Source organism: Meriones unguiculatus, chromosome 4 (genome assembly GCF_030254825.1).
Source record: "Meriones unguiculatus strain TT.TT164.6M chromosome 4, Bangor_MerUng_6.1, whole genome shotgun sequence".
Taxonomy (NCBI): domain Eukaryota; kingdom Metazoa; phylum Chordata; class Mammalia; order Rodentia; family Muridae; genus Meriones; species Meriones unguiculatus.
In genome coordinates, this window is record NC_083352.1 from 115859548 (window position 1) to 115879103 (window position 19556).

The 19556-nt window shown below is 52.3% G+C and overlaps 1 protein-coding gene across 3 annotated transcripts; it reads right to left on the bottom strand.

Moving 5' to 3' along the window:
• Positions 1 to 1311: 1311 nt before the first annotated feature.
• On the bottom strand, positions 1312 to 19339 carry Gdap1l1 (ganglioside induced differentiation associated protein 1 like 1). Of its 3 annotated transcripts, none has more exons than XR_009591595.1 (7): positions 19028 to 19339; positions 10984 to 11176; positions 9527 to 9700; positions 4946 to 5043; positions 4004 to 4118; positions 1530 to 2174; positions 1312 to 1433 (listed from the first exon to the last, which is right to left on the bottom strand). XR_009591595.1 is itself a non-coding variant. In XM_021636326.2 (6 exons), the coding sequence occupies exons 1-6, from the start codon at positions 19205 to 19207 to the stop codon at positions 1831 to 1833; spliced, it is 1104 nt and encodes a 367-aa protein (XP_021492001.1). In that variant the 5' UTR covers positions 19208 to 19339; the 3' UTR covers positions 1312 to 1830. The 3 variants fall into 3 exon arrangements, 1 of the variants encoding a protein (XP_021492001.1); XR_009591596.1 differs by having other exon boundaries at positions 10984 to 11228; positions 19028 to 19162; XM_021636326.2 differs by having other exon boundaries at positions 1312 to 2174.
• Between the last annotated feature and the right edge of the window lie 217 nt (positions 19340 to 19556).

A 19556-nucleotide genomic window follows, 5' to 3' on the forward strand; every position in this document is an offset into this window, starting at 1 on the left:
TGAGAGAAGGTCTCGTGTAGTCCAGGCTGGCCTCAGACTCACTCACTACCTAAGGGTGACCTTGAATTTGATCCTCCTGTCCGAGCCTAAGTGCTAGGATTACAGATGTGCACTGCCATGTCAAGTTTATGCAGTGCTGGGAATCAAACCCAGGGCTTCAAGCATGCTAGGCCAGCACTCTCCCAACCGAGCCACATCCCCAGCCTTACTTTTTTTCTTGTAACCTTGCTAAAAAATACCCAAATTTTTTAATACTTTTTGTTTTGTTTTGTTTTGTTTTGAGACAGGGATTCTCTGTGTAGCCGTGGCTCTCTTAGACTCTCTTTGTAGACCAGGCTGGCCTCGAACTCACAGAGATCTGCCTGCCTCTGCCTCCCCAAATGCTGGAATTACATGTGTGCACCACCATGCCTACTTTATACTTTATTTATTCATATTTTGCAAAATAAATGACTATGTTCCCTTTGGAACAAGTTATATTCTCAGTCTTTGAGCATTTTAGCATGTTTCTCCCACTTAGAAATTAGAAATTGTATAAGCTTGCCCTGGGCAACCCTAACAGCAAATGTAAGCAAATGGATGTAAGCAAATGGACGTAAACTGTGAAGTTCTGTGCCCAAATGAAGTGGACTTATGACAATGTCAGAAGTGTAGACTGTAGGTGAGGCTGTACTCTGTCCTTCCTTGGCCTCCCACGTGCTGGGACAATAGGCACTTGCCACCTTTCCAGGTTGGCTTGTTCCCCAGCAGAGCTGGGTCTGGAAACCTCACATGTCCACCCCTCTGTCCTGACTTTGGAAAGGAGAGCTGAGTAGACCACACACATGGGTTAGAAACGAAAAGCAATGGCTCCTCCTAGATGCTTTATTGGGGACTCTAAGCATGAGCGGCAGTGACACCCAGACCCTTTTCCAACATGCAGAAGGCACAGGAAAGTGAGAACCGGGGGCAGTGTGGAGGAGGGACCCTGCTGCATGCAGTACGAGGGGTTTCTGGGAAGATGGAAAGGTGGAGGTCATGAGGGATGCACCCCTGTTCGTGAGCTGAGACGACCTTGGGAGGGAAGGTCGAAATGGCTTTTGCTGAAAGTCCCACCTGGAAGGGTGGGAGCTCAGCTCAAGGTAGGAGTGGCTGATGGCTGTGGCCTTTGGAGGTTGCTAGTTAAATGCCAAACCTCACCAGCTGGACAATGAGGAAGGGGGTAAATGGGATACTCATGGAAGTTAGTTGGTCCCAGCCATGGATGGGGTTTTGGGGTGCCACTGCTTGGCTTGAGCCAGTGCTGTCTCGCTCAGTCCATGTCCAGGAGAAGAATGAGACCCCTTTCGATCCTCAGAGGCCTCCCACAGGGACTTTGGCTCTCCAGTCCCAGACAGAGGTACTGGTTGGATGAGTTGAGTCTCCATGTTGGCTTTGTCCTACAGAAGAAGTCCCTGCCAAGAGGGAAGGGGAGGCTGGGGTCAGGTCCTTTGAGTCCCCAGCACCTCCCAGAATCTGGGCCCTGCTGGGTGGAACCTCCTGGGACTCACCTCAGATCCTAACCAGTCCCCACAGTAACGTCTTGAGTCCTTGAATCAGAAGAAAAGACATTCGGGTTTCCTTTCTCGCGCTTTTTCTCTGTGTCCTCTGGGAGAGCCGTGGCCTCAAATCACGGCGTTGACAATGTCTACTTCTAAACTATGGAATGTTGTCACACTGACAATAGAATTACTAGGAAGAAGGGGCAGGAAGTTCTGTCCAGTGCTCATGGGACAGTAAGTTACTGAGAGGGAGTTGGGAAGCACATAGCACAGAGACACCGCCAGTCACACACCAGGCCCTGGCCTGGCTCTAGATGTATTTTTTCTTGAGGTACCAGTAGGCAAAGTAACCCATCCCACCCAAGGAGCCCATGAGGAAGGACGCCCCAAAGAAGGATGGTGGTTTCCGCTTGACCAGTCGGAATGCATTGGGAATGACAGCTGACAGCAAGGTGGTGTGGATGTCACCCAGGACTTTCCGGAAGGCAAAGCGTCTCTGGACTCTCTCAAAGAAAGACTGCAGGTTGGGCCGGCTGCCATCTTCCCAGTATTTCTTGGACAGTCCCAGGAACTTGAGGCGGTGCAGGGTGGCTCCCAGGAGGACATCCGCCAGGGTGAAGGCACAGCCACAGAGCCACAGCTCGCACTTCTGCCCTGTGAAGGGAAAGGACACCAGGCACTCACTTCTCTGATCTGCCTGCCAGTGCCTCCTGAGGCCATTTTTCTCCCGAACCCTTAGCAGTTGCTGCCATAGCCTTATATGTGCTGCCTTCATTTTTCCTTTAGGCCAACTGACCTGTAAATTCCAAAGATCTACCTTGTATTTTTTCCCCCTGGGTTTTGTTTTGTTTGTTTCTTTAAAAAGGACAAGGTCCTGTGTATCCCAGGCTGGCCTCCAACTCACAATGTAGTGAAGATAACTTTGAGCTTCTCATTTTCCTGTCCATACCTGAGTGTTAGGATTGTAGATCTATACCACCACATAAAATGTATGCAGTCCTGCATTTAGAGATAGTGTGGTGCCGGGGGCTAGGACTTTGGTAAGCACTCTACCAAGGGAAGCATTCCCCAGCTTCCTCTCTTATTTTCCCTCCCTCCCTTCCTCCCGTCCTCCTTCCCTTCCTTCCTTCCTTCCTTCCTTCCTTCCTTCCTTCCTTCCTTCCTTCCTTCTTCTTGGTGACACCAGGAACTCTTTTTTTTTCCGTTTCCCCTATAGTCAGCCTGCCAGCATGTCTGATTAGCTTTTTCTTCAGACTCTGGTGTCTTTTCTTCCACCATCCCAGTCGCTTCTCCCACCCACGTGATCACAGTGTTTCTTAAATGGTCCCCCTTGCCTCAGCTTCTGCCTCCTTAGGTCTGCTCCCAGCACAGCAGCATGCAGAAGGATCCCGTCAAGATCTACGTGGGATCCTGTCAAAACCGATGCGTCACGGTCAGAGCCAAGCCCTGTGATCTTACTGTGTGGTTCTCTGCCCCCTCCTTCCAGACCTCAGATTCTGCTCCCATCCCTGACCCTTTACTCTTACCCACCACACTGATGTCCCTGCAGATCCTCACGCCAAGCCCAATCTCACCACAGGGCCTAGGCACTGGCAGTCTCCTCTGTCTGGAACAATGTTCTCCTACCGAAGTGATGGGCTCAGTCTATCTCCTTCCATAGGCCTTCATGTCTTTTCAAGGGGCTCCCTAGACTGCCAGTTTAAAACCGAAGGGGCTGAGTGCACAGCTCAGTTTGGTAACATGCACTTGACCCTAGGTTGGAGCCCTTTCGCTAAATGAGATGGGAGTGGTAGAGCATGCCTGTGATCCCAGCATTTGACAGGAGGAAGCAGGAGGATCAGACACTTAAGGTCATTCTTGGTTACAAAGTGAGTTCAGAACGAGCCCGGGCTACCGGCTCATGGGGCAGACTGGCATGGAGGGGACACTAGGGTAGAGTTGCTGCAAAGGTGTGGGGGTGGGCACGGGACTGGGGGAATGCCACTACTGTGTGCTGGGTGCACCAGTATTCTTTTCCCACAGAACGGCTTGCTGCTATTGAGAGAGCCAGAAGCTTGGAAGCACATGGTGGGCATGAGGTGGGCATGAGGCTGGTTAGAGACCTTCTCTGCAGCCATCGGGGTCCTCGGACATCCCCTCGCAGGGCCAAGTGAGACAGTGGGTGCCAACAGTCGGCGGTCAGCATCCTTTTCACCCATGGGAGTGAGCACATGCCATGCTGCGGGTACTCTGAATGTCTTGTGTCACACAGTATTCCAATGGTTCTGCCATTCTCCCCACTCTGTATGCGGGAGACTGAGGTTCCAGTGTAGGAGGGACTTGTCCAGGCCCTAGAACCTAGGTCTGCCTACCACCCTACCCGGCACTCAGATCCTGGTCCTAACCACCTGGGAAGGTTCTGCAATCTCTGGGAGAAAGAGAGGATTGGCAGAGAGGGTAGGGTAAGTGGGTGGGCTGAACCCTCTACCACCCATGGCACCCACCCTCATTCTCCAGTTTCCTCTTCTCCAGCTCTGCTTCAATCTGGTCCAGCACCATAGCCAGCTCCCCGAGGATCTTCTTCAGGTAGCTCACATCATCATGCTCCAGGATCTTGGCCTACAGGCAGAGCAGGGAGATGCTCAGGCATGAGCTGTTGTCATGGGACTCATGCTATCCAGAGATGGAGGAGCTCTGCCTAACACCTTCCCCCCCCAACACACACATAACCCTGCCTTCAAATACCCCTCTGGTGTATGGCATGGCCCACCATTGCAGGGTGCTCTCATCCAGGACTGAGCCAGTCCAGTGAGCTTGGCCACCTTGCCCACATTCCCTGGCACAGGATTGGGGGAATGCCACTACTGTGTGCTGGGTGCACCAGTATTCTTTTCCCACAGAACGGCTTGCTGCTATTGAGAGAGCCAGAAGCTTGGAAGCACATGGAAGATGATCCCCACCCCACCAGGCAGTCTGTAGCCAACGGCTGACTGATACGGGGTATCAAAGGATGGCCAGTGATATGGTACCCTTTATACTCCAGAGCTTTCGGAGGGGTCAGAGGAGGCTCAGCCACATCCCCTTCCCTACCTCTCCCATGTCCTTGGAGCATTCTCTCCATACTGTCTGATGCAAGAACCTGTGCTCAGGGCTCTGCTTCCAGGGACAACATAAGAAACCAGAGGCTGGGGGGGGGGGGTAGCTGCACTGGCTTTTCATGGCCAAACAGCCAGGGTAGGGTCGAAGAGATGTGACTGGAGGGCCGAGCCAGTACTTTTTCCTGTCAAAGCATCTGCTGATCCTCCATTTAGAGTTGGGTTCTCCTAATTGTCCCTGTCTGCAGGAGGGAGGGAGGGAAGGAGGGAGGGAGGGGTCATGGGCAGGGCTTTCATTGTAGCTGTCCTTGTCTGTGGGAAGGAGGGAGTGGACATCAGCAGAGCACTCACCATAAGCTTCTTCTGTTTAGAAAGGTAGGGCTCAGAGAGTTGTGGTTCCTCTTCATGGTCCAGTTTCATGAGGTCTGTGGTGGCATTGGCTAAATGTCCTGGGACAGAATAGGAAAGGTCCTGTCTCCCTGCTCACTAGGGCCTCTCCTTCCCACCTGACCAGGAGAGGGCCACCTGCCTAGGGCACAAGGGGCCAATAAACCTTGTTGAAGGGGAGACTGTAGCCTAGAGAAGGAAAGAGGAAGAAGAAGGGTTCGAGGAAGGGGAAGGGGAGATGATGCTGGAAATGTGTAGAACCTGAAACCCAGAGCTGCTCACCTTTCCAGAATCCCCTCCTCCAAATGAAGCCAGCCCCACCTGGGATGTCCTCAGAGCCCCTCACCTCAAATCAGGTCCCGTAGTTTCTTCCTCCAGCACTCCTCACTTGTATACTCCCCATCTAGACCTTCAGGGCTCAGTGCCCATCTGTGAACTCTCACTTGGGTGAGTTTCACAGAGTTTGCCATGTAGCCCTTGCTGGCCTAGAACTTGCTGTATAGACCAGGCTGGCCTTGAACTTGTGGGGATCCTGCTGCCTCTGTCTCCTAAGCAGACTGGAAGTTTGCATTATCCTACCCATCTCCACTCTCACCCATCTCTTTCCCCCCACCCCCTCTCCGGTCTACAGCTTAAACTAGTCCTTCAGACAATGTCCTAGCTGTCTGCTTGCCTTCAGGAACCATGGGATCCATCTTTCAGTTGCTTTGTCTCTCACTGAATTGCCCCTAAACCTCGTCTCCACCAGGTACATTTCAGACACTCAAATAAATCCCCATGTACCAGACTGCTTCAACCCCCCTGGCCCGCATCTCCTTTCCTGATATAACCATGTCCTCTCTCTAAGACTTATTTCTTTTTGCTGGGCAGTGATGGCACACACCTTTGCTCCCAGCACTTGGGAGGCAGAGGCATGCAGATCTCTGTGAGTTTGAGGGCAAGTTCCAGGACAACCAAGGCTACAAAGAGAAACCCTGTCTGGAAACAAAACAAAACAAAACAGAAAAGATTTATTTGTATTTATTTTTATATGTATGGATGTTTTGCCTGCATGTGTCTGCACCCATATGTAATACTCTAAGAGTCCAGAAGAGGGTGTCAGAGAGCCTCTGCAGCTGGAGTTAACAGTTTCAGCTGCCCTTTGGGTGCTAGGTACAGAACACAACTGCAAAAACAACAAGTGTTCTTACCTGTTGAGCCATCTCTCCCGCCCCCATGTTCTCTGTTCTTGAAAGCCTCCTTCTAGATCTAGTTGAACATCTCCCCTTAACTGCCTGGTCTGACCTTAGGGCCTTTATTCCCAGTGCTCTACAGACCTCTGCCAGGAGATGCAAAACTACCAACCAGAGCTGCCACAGCAACACGACTCATCTGTGGCCTCTGTGAACAGCGCTTCTTGCACACTGCAGTGTGCAAGATGTGGTAATTTGGGTTTTGGTGTATTTATCTCTTCTCACAGTCTCTGAGCTCCTGCTGAGCTGCAGCTATATGAGACTCACCCCTGTTCACTGAAAGCCCAGCACAGGCCTGGGCCAGAGCAGGTCTCCACGAGTGTTGAAGGAAGAAAGGAAGGAGATGAGCAAGAGTGTGAGAGGCTGCAGCCATTTGCTCTCTGCCCGCTGAGGTCTCCTCATCTACCCACCACATGCTCTGGTGCAGTCTTAGCAAACACTGTCAACTGGCTCCTTCAGCCCTATGCTATATTAATTCTCACTGATGTTTTATGAATGTGAAGTAAAGCTAATTTCTCTCTTTTTTTTCTCTCTCTCTCTCTGCCTTTCCTTCTCTCTGTCCTTCTCCCTCTCCTCCCTCCCCTCTTTCCATGGCTGCCCTTGTGCCTGTCTTTAGCCTAGCCTATGGGGAATACTTTGGACCATTTCTTTTTTTTTTAAGATTTTTTTAAAAGATTTATTTATTTATTATGTATACAGTGTTATGGCTGCATATATGCCGCATATATGCCTGCACGCCAGAAGAGGGAACCAGATCTCACTATAGATGGTTGTGAGCCACCATGTGGTTGCTGGGAATTGAACTCAGAACCTTTGGAAGAACAGTCAGTACTCTTAACCTCTGAGCCATCTCCCCAGCCCTGCCTTGGACCATTTTCATAGTCACTGCAAGCTGGCTTTACTCTTCTGCACCCTATGAGAGCCCCCTTTCCCCACATCCTGTGGGATCCTGAAATTATCTCTGATTCCTCAAAGGGGTGAAAACTGGGTCCACTCTGAACCTTGTTGCCTTCCAGGTCCTATGAGATGGATCAGGACAAGATTAGTGCAGTGCCCAGAGCCCAGCCAGGCCATGTCACTACTCACCTAGATGACAGCCAAGGTTTTACGCCTCCTCTCTCAGGACTCTGTCTTTGGGAAATGCATTGCTGCCCAGTCAAGGCCCACTATTTCTCTGTAAAGCTCCCTGTCCTCCAAGCCTGCTCCACACAAAACCCGGCTGCTGCCCCGTGCTCCTCTCTGCCCCACTATATTTCCTTCGGCTCTTGACCCCTGCACCTGTCCTACCCCACAGCCTGACACAATTCCCCACCCTCCTTTCATGAATGTGCCTACTTGTTGTTTGATGTTGCCACAATCCCAGGTGCTGGGATTCTGTGACCCTGGACCCTCAGTGTTATGCTGACCCTGATATTGGAACTAGATTTTAAAAATTAACTGATTTGTGTACAGACATTAAAAGTATACATAATTAAAAACTCAAGCAAAAGTAAAAGATGTACAATAAAAATACCTCTCTTCAGTCAGGTGTGGTGACCAAAACATCTGTACACAGAGCGCTAGGAGGCAGAAGGATCAGGAGTTCAAGGTGATGCTCAGTTATATAGTGAGTTCAAGACCAGAGCAAGCTACACGAGACTGTCTCAAAGACACACAAACAATGGGCTGGAGAGATGGCTCATCGGTCAAGAGCACTGACTCTTCTTCCAGAGGATCTGGGTTCAAATCCCAGCACCCACATGGCAGCTCCCAACTGTCTGTAACTAAGTTCTGATGCCCTCACACAGACATACAATGCAGGCAAAACACCAACATATTAAATAAATAAATAAATATTAAAAACAAACCCCCAAACAAAACAAATCCATGTCTGTGTTCAGACTGTTAGCTGCTCCCCGGAGACTAACACTACTCCAGTTTCTTGTTCAGCTTTCCAGAAACGCCCCTCGCACCGAGAGCCCAGGGCATTGTTCAGCACCTGTTAGAGCAGGTGGCATGCTGTGTGCTCAGTCCTCTTCTCTTTCTGCGACACGTCAGCGTAACTTTGAGAACATTCCATGTGTCTAGTATTTTTTCAGTATAACAGCTTTATGAATTTTACTTAAGTCTCTAACTTATAGACCCCAAGGTTGTTTCCAGTGAGATTTCTCACTCTGCTGTGGTAAATCCCCCACCCACCCCCGTTCCCCAACACAGGGTTTCTCTGTGTAGCCATGACCTGGAACTTGTTTTGTAGACCAGGCTGTCCCGGAACTCAGAGATCCTCTGACTTCCAAGTGCTGGGATTACAGGTGTGCACCGCCACCCCTGGAAGACATCTTTGAATGCACTTCTTGGTGCACAAGTTCAAGTTTGACCTTGGGATAATCTTCACGGCGTGAGCCGTTTTGGCATTTGGTACAGAGTGCCACCCCCACCCCCCGGCGGGTATCCAAATTTCCTTTCTCTTGCACTGTCATCACCTGACCTTGTCTTTGCTCTCAGGTGACCCTGGGGTGGCAGAAGCTGTGTTTATCTGTTGGCAGCCTCATCCGGGGTGAGGCTGACTGAATGGGAGCAACAGCATACACATAGCTCCTGAGTCTTCCTCAAGGCATGCTACGAGTTAGGGGTGAGTTCCACAACCTGATTCATGCCCACCTTTGCACATCAGTGGGACAGAGGAGGATGGGAAGGAAAAGGAGGTAACCACTTACTGGGTATCTAGGACCTATTAGACATGGTCATGGTTCTTCTGCCTCCAGGACCCACAAGTGCTCTAACAGTATCTAGACTCGAATCCTCACGAATAAACTATTGTTGGGCCATCTGGCTGGATCCAATTTGCATCCACTGACTGTGGGCAGGCTGGAAGGGAGGAGAGTATAAGGGTGGCCCTGGATCAGAAAGCAGAGACCTGCTGGGTGTCTTGTCATGCTGGGCAGCCTTCTGCAGAAACTCCACCCTGATGTCGCTCAGTGTTCTTGGCTGCCTCTGCAGGGCCTTCCCCAGTCTTTGACCTCAAGTATCTGCAAGTGGGACTGCTCTGGGGGGGTCTCACAGACCCAAGAGAGGAGCCACTGATGGATAGGCATCTGTGCAGTTATCTGAATGGGGTGGCAGGGGCCGGGGAGGGGGTGCACAGGGAGGAAAGCCGAAAGGGAGAGAGGGAGAGAGGGAGGGAGGGAGGGAGGGAGGGAGGGAGGGAGGGAGGGAGGGAGGGGAAGGATGAATAGACAGACCGCAGGAGTGGAAGCTGAGGTGAGGAGGGAGGACCTTCCGTAAGGAAAGCGGCAAGGAGGGTGGACGGAGGGCTTTGTGGGGGAGCACTCACTGCGGATCTCGGCCGTGGCATACTTGGGGATCATGGAGTCCGTGGTGAGCTCAGGGTGCAGGATGCAGCCGTGTGTGTAGGCGTCCATGGGCAGTGCATCCAGCAGCTCCCGGTACTGCAGCACTCGGGCATGTTGTGGGCTGCCCACCTCGGGCATCAAGGCCACCACATGCTCTGTGGATACCGCCAAGAGCTGGAGTAGGGTCCATATCTGGCCCCACCTAGATACCCACCCCTAGGAACCCAGGGCCCCAAATGTCATGCTCAGAGGTCCCAGACCAATCCTTCTGGGGCTTAGCCACTGGCCGTTGGGGATCCTGGTGACGCAGTGGTTACTTTGGGTTCCACTAAGCTGTCCTCATGGGGCCAGCACCTCTTGATGCCAAGTGGAGGAATATGCCCAGTGTTGCCTGCTTTCCATAGGCTGAGAAGCTGGATTCTTACAACTTTAGCTGCCTTGACTTGGCAAATAATCATTCATACTTATGTTTCTTTTCCGGGATGGTATCTCACTCAGTATGCAGCCTAGTCTGTTCTCAAACTAGAGATTCTCCTGCCTCAGCCTCCAAAGGACTGAAAGTACAGGGTATAAACATGTGCCACCATGCTCAGATAACTTATATTCTTTAAAAAAAAAAAAAGTTGTTTTGAGGTTGGGTGAGGTGGCACAGGCTTTTAATCCTAGCACCTGGGAGGCAGAGGCAGGGGGATCTCTGTGAGTTCAAGGCCAGCTTGGTCTGCATAAGAGTTCTAGGCCAGATAGAGCTACATGATGAGAGTATATCTCAAACAAACAAACAAACAAACAAACAAATTAAAAAGTCTTGATTTGAGCTAGGGTATCATGTAGTCCAGCATGGCCTAAAAACTCAACTGATTCTGGCCTTGAACTCCTGATGCTCCAAGCCTCTACCTTCTGAGTGCTTAAATTATAAGCATGTGCTACCATGTCCTACTTGCAAATTCTTGTTCTTAAAAATAGTACAAGCCTGGGCCCTGGGCCCACTGTCTCAGCTGTCTGAACTTCTACGATAGGAAGCATCTAAGCCTACAGAGGTCAAAGGCAGGGAGAGGAAACAGGGGGGTTCTGGGATGTCCTGTGAGCGTCTTCAGGGTTCCATGCCTGAGAGCATGCCAATAGGGTTCCTGGGAGTCTGGCTCTCACTAAAGGGTTGTAGGGTACTGGGCCCTGAGAAATTTTGATCCTGTCTACGGGAGCCTGAAGGAATCCTGACACCAGGGCTGAACCTGAACCTAAAGGAGGTCCTGGCAAAGGAAGGGGGCTATACCTCAATTGACCTGGCTTATCTGGGCCATACCTTTCCCTGGAGGTGCCAGGGAGAGGTGTGTAGCTCTGGGGGCATCTAAGGCCCGACAGTAGCCAGCGATTTCTTTGGGTGAACCCTGAGTCCTGCCCATGGCCTGCTTAGGTTCAAGATGCTGCTCACATAGCATACCTCCTATGAAGGTGCGTTCCACGTAGTCAATGATCTGGTCGTAGTCACTGATAATGTTGTCTCGGTGGATAATGACTGGCACCTCCTCACCCAGGTTGAGCCGCATGAACCAGGGCTCCTTATGCTCGCTCTGAGGCAGGCTCACATCCCTCTCTTCACAGGGCAGGCCCTTTTCTGCGATCACCAGCCGCACCTGCAGGCGCCAGGGTCAGAGCGGGGGGAAGGCGGGTGGACACAGGGACACTCTGCCCGGGTGGGGGAGGCGTGCAGGAAGGGAGGTCAGAGGTCACACACAAGAGGGGACACTTGCTTGCAGCCCATTCTTGGGCACTTGGATGAGGGGGGTGTGGCTATGGCTCAGGGGCATACGCTAGAGGGTTGGAGACCCCCTAGCTGCCCTAGGCTGGAACACAGGGAAAAGTGCTGCCCAGTGGTGAAGGGGCTACATGTTGGGCTGGGGTTCCATCTGTGCAGATGTGGGTAAATTGCCTAATTGCCCCCCAGGGCCCAATGAAAGTATTAATAGTTCCATGTCTGTGTCCAGCACACAGATGGTGCTCAGTTCATGCTTATTGTTTCCACGATGCAGACACTGAGCTCAGATTCCAGGGGTGGAAATTCACAGAAATTCCAGTTGTCATCACGACCGAGAGCTAAATGCCTCAGATGATTTGGGGGACAAAGTGAGGTAGAAGAAAGTGCCCGTGTCCAAGCAGTCCTCCTGAGTCGCTCCAGATACCCTCCCACCTTGATTGCCTGGTTGGATTCTGGCAACAGTAACCAGGGGTGAGCAGGACAGGGAGGGAGCTGAAGCCAAGAGAGGGCAGGCATCACGGCCTACATCACACAACAGTTTAGCAGCCAGCTTATAACTGGAAGCGATGGTTCCAGGCCAGGGCTCTCTTCCTTGAAGGTATCCTCTGGGGAGTTCCTGGGGCTAACCTCTCCTCCCTTATACCCCTAAGGGGCCCAATGAGGCTGGCCACTCTCCTGACCCAGGCTGTGTCGGGGAGCTGGAAGATGCCTAAAGCTCTTGTAGCCTACCCTCACATGAGACCCAGGAAGGAGATTAGTCTCCTCCCTGAAAAGGGGGTAGTGGCAATCCACTCCTATGCTGCCCTCCCATCTTTTGGCCCCAGTCTAGGGCCAGGAGGCCATCCTTGAAAGAGGCAGAAGCCATTCTTGAGCAGTTACGTCTGCCCACACCCCACATGGCAAGTCCCAGGCTGAACATCCCAACCCGCTCCGAGATTCCAGGGTAGTGTCAGAAGGAGTCCTGATGTCAGAGTCACAGGCTTGCTGTGTGTGTTCCAACCCAGAAGATGGCTTTAAAAGTCTCCTTACTTCTGGGAGCCCCCTGCTGTAGGGAGTCCTAACGTGTTCCCTTGGAGGGCTGTGGAAGGAGTAAAAGCTCAGTCCTGTATGGTGTTCCGGCACACAATAGGGTTAGTGTGTATTAGCTACTCGAATTAGACCAGGTATTCTGGCTAGTGTTTTGTTCTTATCAGAGCCATAGAAAACAATGACACAAGGTTGGTTTGGGAGACACAAACTAGAGTCATTTGGGAAGAAGGACTCTCAATTGAGAAAATGAGCCAAATGTGGGCTAGTCTGTAGCACATTTTCTTGATTAATTATTGGTGTGGGAGAGGCCAGGCCACTCGGGGCAGTGATATCCCTGGGCAGGTGGTCCTGGGTGTACAAGAAAGCAGGGCGAGCAAACCATAGGGAGCAAGCCAGTAAGCAGCACCCCTCCATGGCCTCTGCTTCAGTTCTCGCCTCTAGGTTCCCGCCTTGCTTTTGTTTCTGCCTTGACTTCCCTCAGTGATGGACTGTTTGTTACCTGAGAGTTTAAGCTGAAATAAACCCTTTCCTCCCCGATTTGCTTTTGGTCAGTTTTGTTTTTATCACAGCAGTAGAAAACTAAGACACCAGGTTTGGGAGACAGAGACTTGGAATTGAAGTCTGACAGGATATTTGCTGTGTGATCTGAAAAGGACTTGACCTCGCTGACCTCTGGGTGGGACCAGGCTGCTATGGAGTGGTGTGGACAGAGTCCGAGCACAGGGGAGTTAATCCATGGTCCTAATGTGGTTGGTTGGACACACACACACACACACACACACACTGCACTCTGACTTGGTGTCCTGGAGCCCTTCATGGTCCACAGTCACAGCTAATGTGAACACCCTTCCTTCTGTTTGGTGGCTGTGCAAAGGGAGATGTAATTCACCCTTGAACTCCCAACACTTACAGCTTTACATGTTCCACTGGCCAAAAGCTAGCCCTATAAGGGGTGGCCATGGTATAGACGGAATCTCTAGGTTAGACATGAGGACCCAGCTCATCCTCCTGGTGTACTCTGTGTGTAGCTTCAGCTGTCACTGACCCCTTCCGGGACCCCTTTTCCAGCTCCTTCCCTCCCTCTCTCCATCCCTCCCATCACCTCCATCTGGGGTAGTGGGAGAGGTTTCTCGCTCTACCAGAGCCAGGAGGAACAAGTGCAGAGTGAGCAGCTGGGGCGGCATCTCTTTGCTCTAGGTGTGCGAGTAGGCAGGTACGAGTGGGCATCTGTGCCTGCATGTGTGCAGCGTGCTGTGGGAGTGTGGAGGAAGTGTGTGTACTCTGCCTGGTGGAGTGTGTGTACTCATGGGCAGAGTGTGTGTGGATGTGCTTAGGTGAGCCCATGGTTTCGATGTGTGTGTGCACGCGCGCATGTACCCTGTAGAAGCCCATAAGCTTTGAGGTGGATCTGAGCAAGACAAAACCAAGTCCCTTCTTCCTGTGTATCCCAATGGCCTTTGGCTCTGCCAAGCTGGGGGAAGGGGCTCCTGATCAAGCTGGAACTTCCTAGTGGCCAGAAAGACCACACCAGGCCTTTGCCCTTGCCCTTGGCCTTCTATCCGGCCAGAGCACCTTTCCCCAGAAGCTGTACTCTGGGCTGTACCCTGAGGCTCCCTTGAGGGAGTCAGGTATGGGCTTCTGCCTGGGGAGGGACTATCTTTAGAGACATAGTAGCCCTGCTCGGAGCCGCCTCGGGTCACCCTGGCAGATGGCCGAGGAGGCTTTCACCTTTAGAGGAGCTGAAGGCCAGAGCCCAGTGCCATCCTGCAGGGGAGGGACCCAGAGACGAAGCCAGGCCCAAGGGAAGGGCACACAGCCCCCACAACCATCTGCCACTCAGTCTCCTGGAGACTTGGTTAGACCCAGGGGGTCACAACTCTGTGTAGCCATCTCCGGGGAATCTCCCTCCTCTGTGGGTGCCTAGAAAGTGCTTCCTGCTGCTTCACTGGGCTGGCCACACAGTGCGATGGTTGTGATGGCCTGGGTTGGCTCTTCTACCCAGTAATGTAGTTGTGGTGTGACTTTGTGGAAGGCATTCAAAATCTCCGAGCTTTATTTATCTTTCCAGTATCCCCTCCCCAAGGTAGACTATTTATGAACAGCTGCCAGTGTACTGAAGTAAATACTTTTTTTTTTTTTTTTGAGGCAAGGTCTCTAAGCCAGGCTGACCTCTGCCTCCCTAGATAGCCAAGAATGACCTTCAACTCTCACTCTCAGGCCTCTCTCTCCCTAGTGCTGGGTTTACAAGTGTGTGCCACTACACCTGGTTTATCAAACACCAGTGACCTACGGATACATCACTTTTCAGTATTTGTTCATTGAGAACCCATAAGCCAGACCTTCCTCTAAGTGCTGGAGGCCCTGCAGTGAACATAACAGACCTGTTCTGTTATTGCTGACATTCTAGCACGTCAGATGAAGGTAAAATGTGAAGACAACAGGGCAGGGCCACGGGTATCGGGGTGTCAGAGAGACAAGGACAGCTCCAAACAGGAGCTATGGGATATAACATCTCAACACAACTCTAACAAGGTAATGGCATGGTCCACACGAGGACCTGGGCAGGGAGTTCCAGAGGAAGAGCAGCTACCACAGAGGCACACAAGGACGTGTCTGAAACATCAGGAAGCCAGGATGAATGTGTGAAGCCCAGGAATGGAGTACAAGAAGGATTGTATTCTGGGGCCTAATGAAGACTCCCAGACTTGGGCAGGGGGGCATGTGCAGGTAAAATACAGGGAGTCCGTGAGTGAGGACAGGAATGACATATCTCTTCAGTGACAGAAGCTGCCTGACTGCTATCCTTTCTTCAAGGATGTGGGCAATAAAGTCGGGTGTGGGCGTGGCTTCACAGTTGTTGCAGTTACTCAGAGTATGTATGTATTCACTGGGACTTGAACACGACCTGCCGCCAGGTCGTGTTAGATAGTGGGCTAGTGCAGAAAGACGCGTCATTACGTAGAGCAGTGGTATTAAAAATGTTTTCATAGCTGACTTTGAAAAAGACTGGTTCCCTTTCTGCTCTAATGACCCTATCATGACACATTATTCAACTGAAAACAGCATGCTGAGAAGGGTTCATGGACTTTCTGCGCTTCATCCTGACTCTCAATCAGGTTGAAACCCTTGGGGCCGTTGTGAGGACACTGGGCCTCTCCTGGGGGGCACTAGGGAACTGCTGTCAGTGCCTGAGCAGGAGCGTGCTGCACATATGGCAAGGCAGGCTGGTAGGAAGTGCGCAGGATTTTGGAAGGCAGGGTAGTTGGTTGCTCTTCCAGTTCTTGTATGGTGTCAGGAGGATGGGTCCCTGGCAGGACCCAGACCTAAGGCTTTTAACTCTGGGGGCTGAAGGCTGGGCTAGGGCTCCTCTCAGGCACAGTCGGGACAGCGGTAGAGGCCCAAGAAGAGGGAAGGGGGAACCTTGAATCAGGTAGGTTTCAGGGGTCCTGAGAGTCACTGTCATAGAGGTAGCAAGGTCATCACCGGGCCGCTCTCTTATATTCTTCTGCTGGGCCAGGTGCTGCCCTGACAGCCTTATGCGAATGAAATCAGATACTCCTACATATACTCAGGGATGTGATACCAGGAGCTATGGATGCCCTAGCACTGTCAATATCTAAGCTTTACAAGAGGAAGTAAGCCCAGAGACCATAAGTAACCTGGCCAAGATACTCAGTACCTACCAAGTAGCTTAGTTCTTTAAAAAATTAGCAGGTAAAAGGGGAGTGGTGTGTGTGTGTGTGTGTGTGTGTGTGTGTGTGTGTGTGTGTGTGTGTGTGTGTATGTGTGTGTGTGTAAGGCAGAAGCCACTGGGATAAGAAAGGCTATTCTTTCTGTATGGGGAAGGAGGGATTCTGGTAGGTTGTAGCTTATATGTTTTCATATTGAGGAAAATACCTAAGGTCCAATGAGGGCTGAGGACATATCCAATCAGTGGAGCTAAGGTCCTCTGATTTCCTAATTTTTGCCTCTCTCAGCCTCCCTTCTTCCCTGAGAGAAAGAGGAAACTAGAGAAGGAACATCCTTAGGGACCAGGCTCACATTCCCAATATGCAGCCATATCTTCTTCCAAACCTAATTGCCTCCAGCCATCGCCCACCACGGTGCCTGAACGTTCCCTGTCAGTGTGCAGCCGAGTAATGCAGGTGCTCTATGTGTGACCATGCATGACATCATTCAGCCCTCACACCCTCAGATGGAGTTGCTACTGAGAAGACCAAACAAAGTGAAACCTATAGAGGTGAGGACACCCAGAGGGCCATGTGGCTAAGAGGGACAAGGACTGAATCTGGTTCATGCCACAACTGGTGTCTTCATGGTAGTCAGTGATCACAGAGTCCTTGGCTGGTGCCATGTACTTTCTAGATGATGTCCAGAAGCACATGTACTGCCTACTTTCAATGACCTTCCCCCCCAGTTTACCAAATGCATAACTGAGACACGAGAGGCAAAGTAATGTGTACAGATTGTCCTGCTAGTCAGAGCCAGCCTGCCTGTCTGGGCCCAGGGTCTAGGCTTTAGGCTCCTGAATGGTCTCTCTGTCCTCAGGATCTAACACAGTCCCCTGACTTCTCTGAGGCACCTGTGGGGAGAGTCTGCTGCAAGCATGGCTTCAGGCCCAAAGGGGAAGATGGAATGCCCCTGCTCAGTTCCTACCACACTCCAAGTTCTTAACACACACTTGTGTTCTGAAATTCCCCCCACCCCAGGAAATCTGCAGGGGCCAGAGAGGAGGCCCTGTTTGCAGGTGAGGATGTTGAGCTACATCCAGGTGAAGTGACTTGCCCAGAGTCACTCAGAGGGTAAGCAGCCAAGAGCAGATGAACCAGGACATATGGTTGCCAAACCCATCTTCCTGAGTGCTGCTTTCAGGCGGCTGTGTCTCTGCCCTGGTGGAGAAGGCAGGAAGATGCCTCGGCTAGCTTGAGAGACATTCAGCCTAAAGCAATGCTGCTGTGAGTGGTCCCTTCCCTCACTGTAGCCCGCCTATGTCCCTGTGCTCAGGCTGAACAGTGAATCTTCCCTGGGGGAGGAGCAGGAGAGCCTCTTGAGGGACAGCAGGGGATGCCTCCCCCCTGCCCCACATTGTGTCCCACTCACTGAGGTCTGCTTCCTGAAGCTCTGGGTTGGGACAGTTCTGGGTTCTGGAGGTCAGTCTGACCCATCTCCAAATCCCCAGTGCCTTGTAAAACCCGGGACGCACTCAGCAAGCAAGTAGGTGCTTGGTAAGCACATGCAGAATGCATGGGCAGGTCTCAGAGTGACCTTGGCTGTGTCTGACTCTTCTTTATCTAGCAGGTCTCCCCCCCAACCCCCATTGCTGAGACTCCAGCCCAGAGCCCCATTTAGTGTTAAGCGCAAGTTCTGCCGCTGAGCTGATCCCCAACCCACCCCAGAACCCTTTCACGAATCGTCATACCCTTATCAGCAGACCCTCCATCCTTCACCAGACATCAGCACCAACACTTTCTGTGCACAATCTCACTTCATCTTCACAGTAGCTCCCTGCAGAAGTGATGGTTGCCCCATTCTACAGATCAGAAACAGCCTTTGGAGAGGCAAACAGGGGTGTCCAAAGCCTCTTAGTGGGTCAGCAAAGAAGATGGTTCTCCCACTAGGCTCTGCCTGGCCTCAGACTCAAGGACTCTAAACTGGGTGACCAAACCGTGCTGGGTGGCCCAATCTTCTCAGTATCACTTAGACTACCCTCTAGACTAACTGAGCCATCTGGGGCAGAATCCAGCAGATTGTGTCTTAGCCAAGATCGTAAAGTGATTTCAAGGCACGGTGGGGTGTGAGCAGAGCCAGCCTGGAATAGTGTTGTGTCACCCCTTAAACAGCCCCTCCAGCAACTCTACCAGGGGGCTAACGTTCCTGGTGGCTATTATTACCTCTATCACTATCTCATTTTCCAGCTTATAGAACTGAGTCTGGACCAAAACACAAATCCAAGTTTTTGGTTTCCAAAAACTGACCCCCCCCTCCCCTGCCCCCGTGTGTAAAATGGATGCATGGGACAAGAGCTGGGGTGGTCAGTTAGCAGCTCTGCCTTGGACGCAGGCCTGGGCTCTGGCCATGGTGCTGAACCCACAGGCTACAAACAGGACTGCTACCCACGATGGGGGACTGAGTGGCTCAGAGGCAGCTGGGCATTGGGGGCGCAGTATCTGATCTCACTCCCACAAAGCGGGAGCCCCAGCGAGAACACTAGGGTGTACTTTCAACTGCTTTTACCTTAAAAAGTAGGGGAGTGGTGTGTGCCTTTAAGAGCAAAACACAGATCTGATGGACAAGCCAGCTGCTCTGAGGGGATGGGTTAACTCCTTCCTTCTCAGCTCTAGAGAAAGGGTGATGGCTGGGGGACAGACTTTCCAAACCCCAGACCGAAGAAGACCCCAGCCAGAACGAGGGCCTGGCATCTGTGCCCTGGGGGCTCACGGTGTCTGGGACAGCTGATGGGATGAAGGCTTCCTCAGCTCAGCCCCATCAGGCCGCTTGCCAGCAGGGCCCGGTCTGTCCCCGGCCTTTGTCTCTCTGTTCAGGTGTCCCCAGGAGGGAACGGGGCCTAAGGAGATTCTCCTGGAATTGGGGCTGGGCTCTGCGGCCAGACAGGGCAGTTCCCTCCGGAGAACCCGGGAGCTACCTGCCCCTCTCGCCGGTCCCCTCCCAGCCTCCTGTCCGCACCCCGCGCCCGCTCTACCTTCTGGGAGCTGAAGGACTGCGTCCAGTGGTACAGAACCAGGCTCTCCTTGGGCCAATGGGCGGGGCTGGCTGCCTCGGGTGCGTCGGGGGCCTCCACCGGCTTGGCTGCATCGCTCTCCAGCGCGGAGATGGGCCACCAGCTGCAGTTGGTGGGGGTCAAGTTGTTGGGGGTCGCCATGACAGCCCGAGATCCGAGGAGGAAGGAGGCGGCTCGGCGGCGGCTCGCTGGCGCCCAGCATCACATGGCCTCGCCGAGCCTGCCCCTCTCTCTCTCCTCCCCCTCCCCGCGATGTCATTACTCACTGGGTGCAGGGGGAGGGGCAAGGGGATCCCGGGGCTCTTTCCTCCTCCTCCCAGCTGTGGGTCCTCCCTGAAGGCCCCAGGGAGGGAAGGATGCGGAAACCAGGGCCGCGCCCCCCAAAGCGCTCACAGCTGGAGAGTCACCTGCAGAAGATTCCACCACCATAACGCGTTTGTGCCTTTCAATCTTGCGAAAGCACCTCTTAGTTTAGATAAACGGCAGTATA

Coding starts and splice junctions, on each gene's coding strand:
- Gdap1l1 (XM_021636326.2), bottom strand. CDS start 19,207: ATGGCGACCCCCAACAACTTGACCCCCACCAACTGCAGCTGGTGGCCC. Junction 9,701..10,983: donor GGAACGCACCTTCATAGGAG/GTATGCTATGTG, acceptor CGGTATCCACAG/AGCATGTGGTGGCCTTGATG. Junction 4,119..4,945: donor CTAAACAGAAGAAGCTTATG/GTGAGTGCTCTG, acceptor CTCTGCCTGTAG/GCCAAGATCCTGGAGCATGA.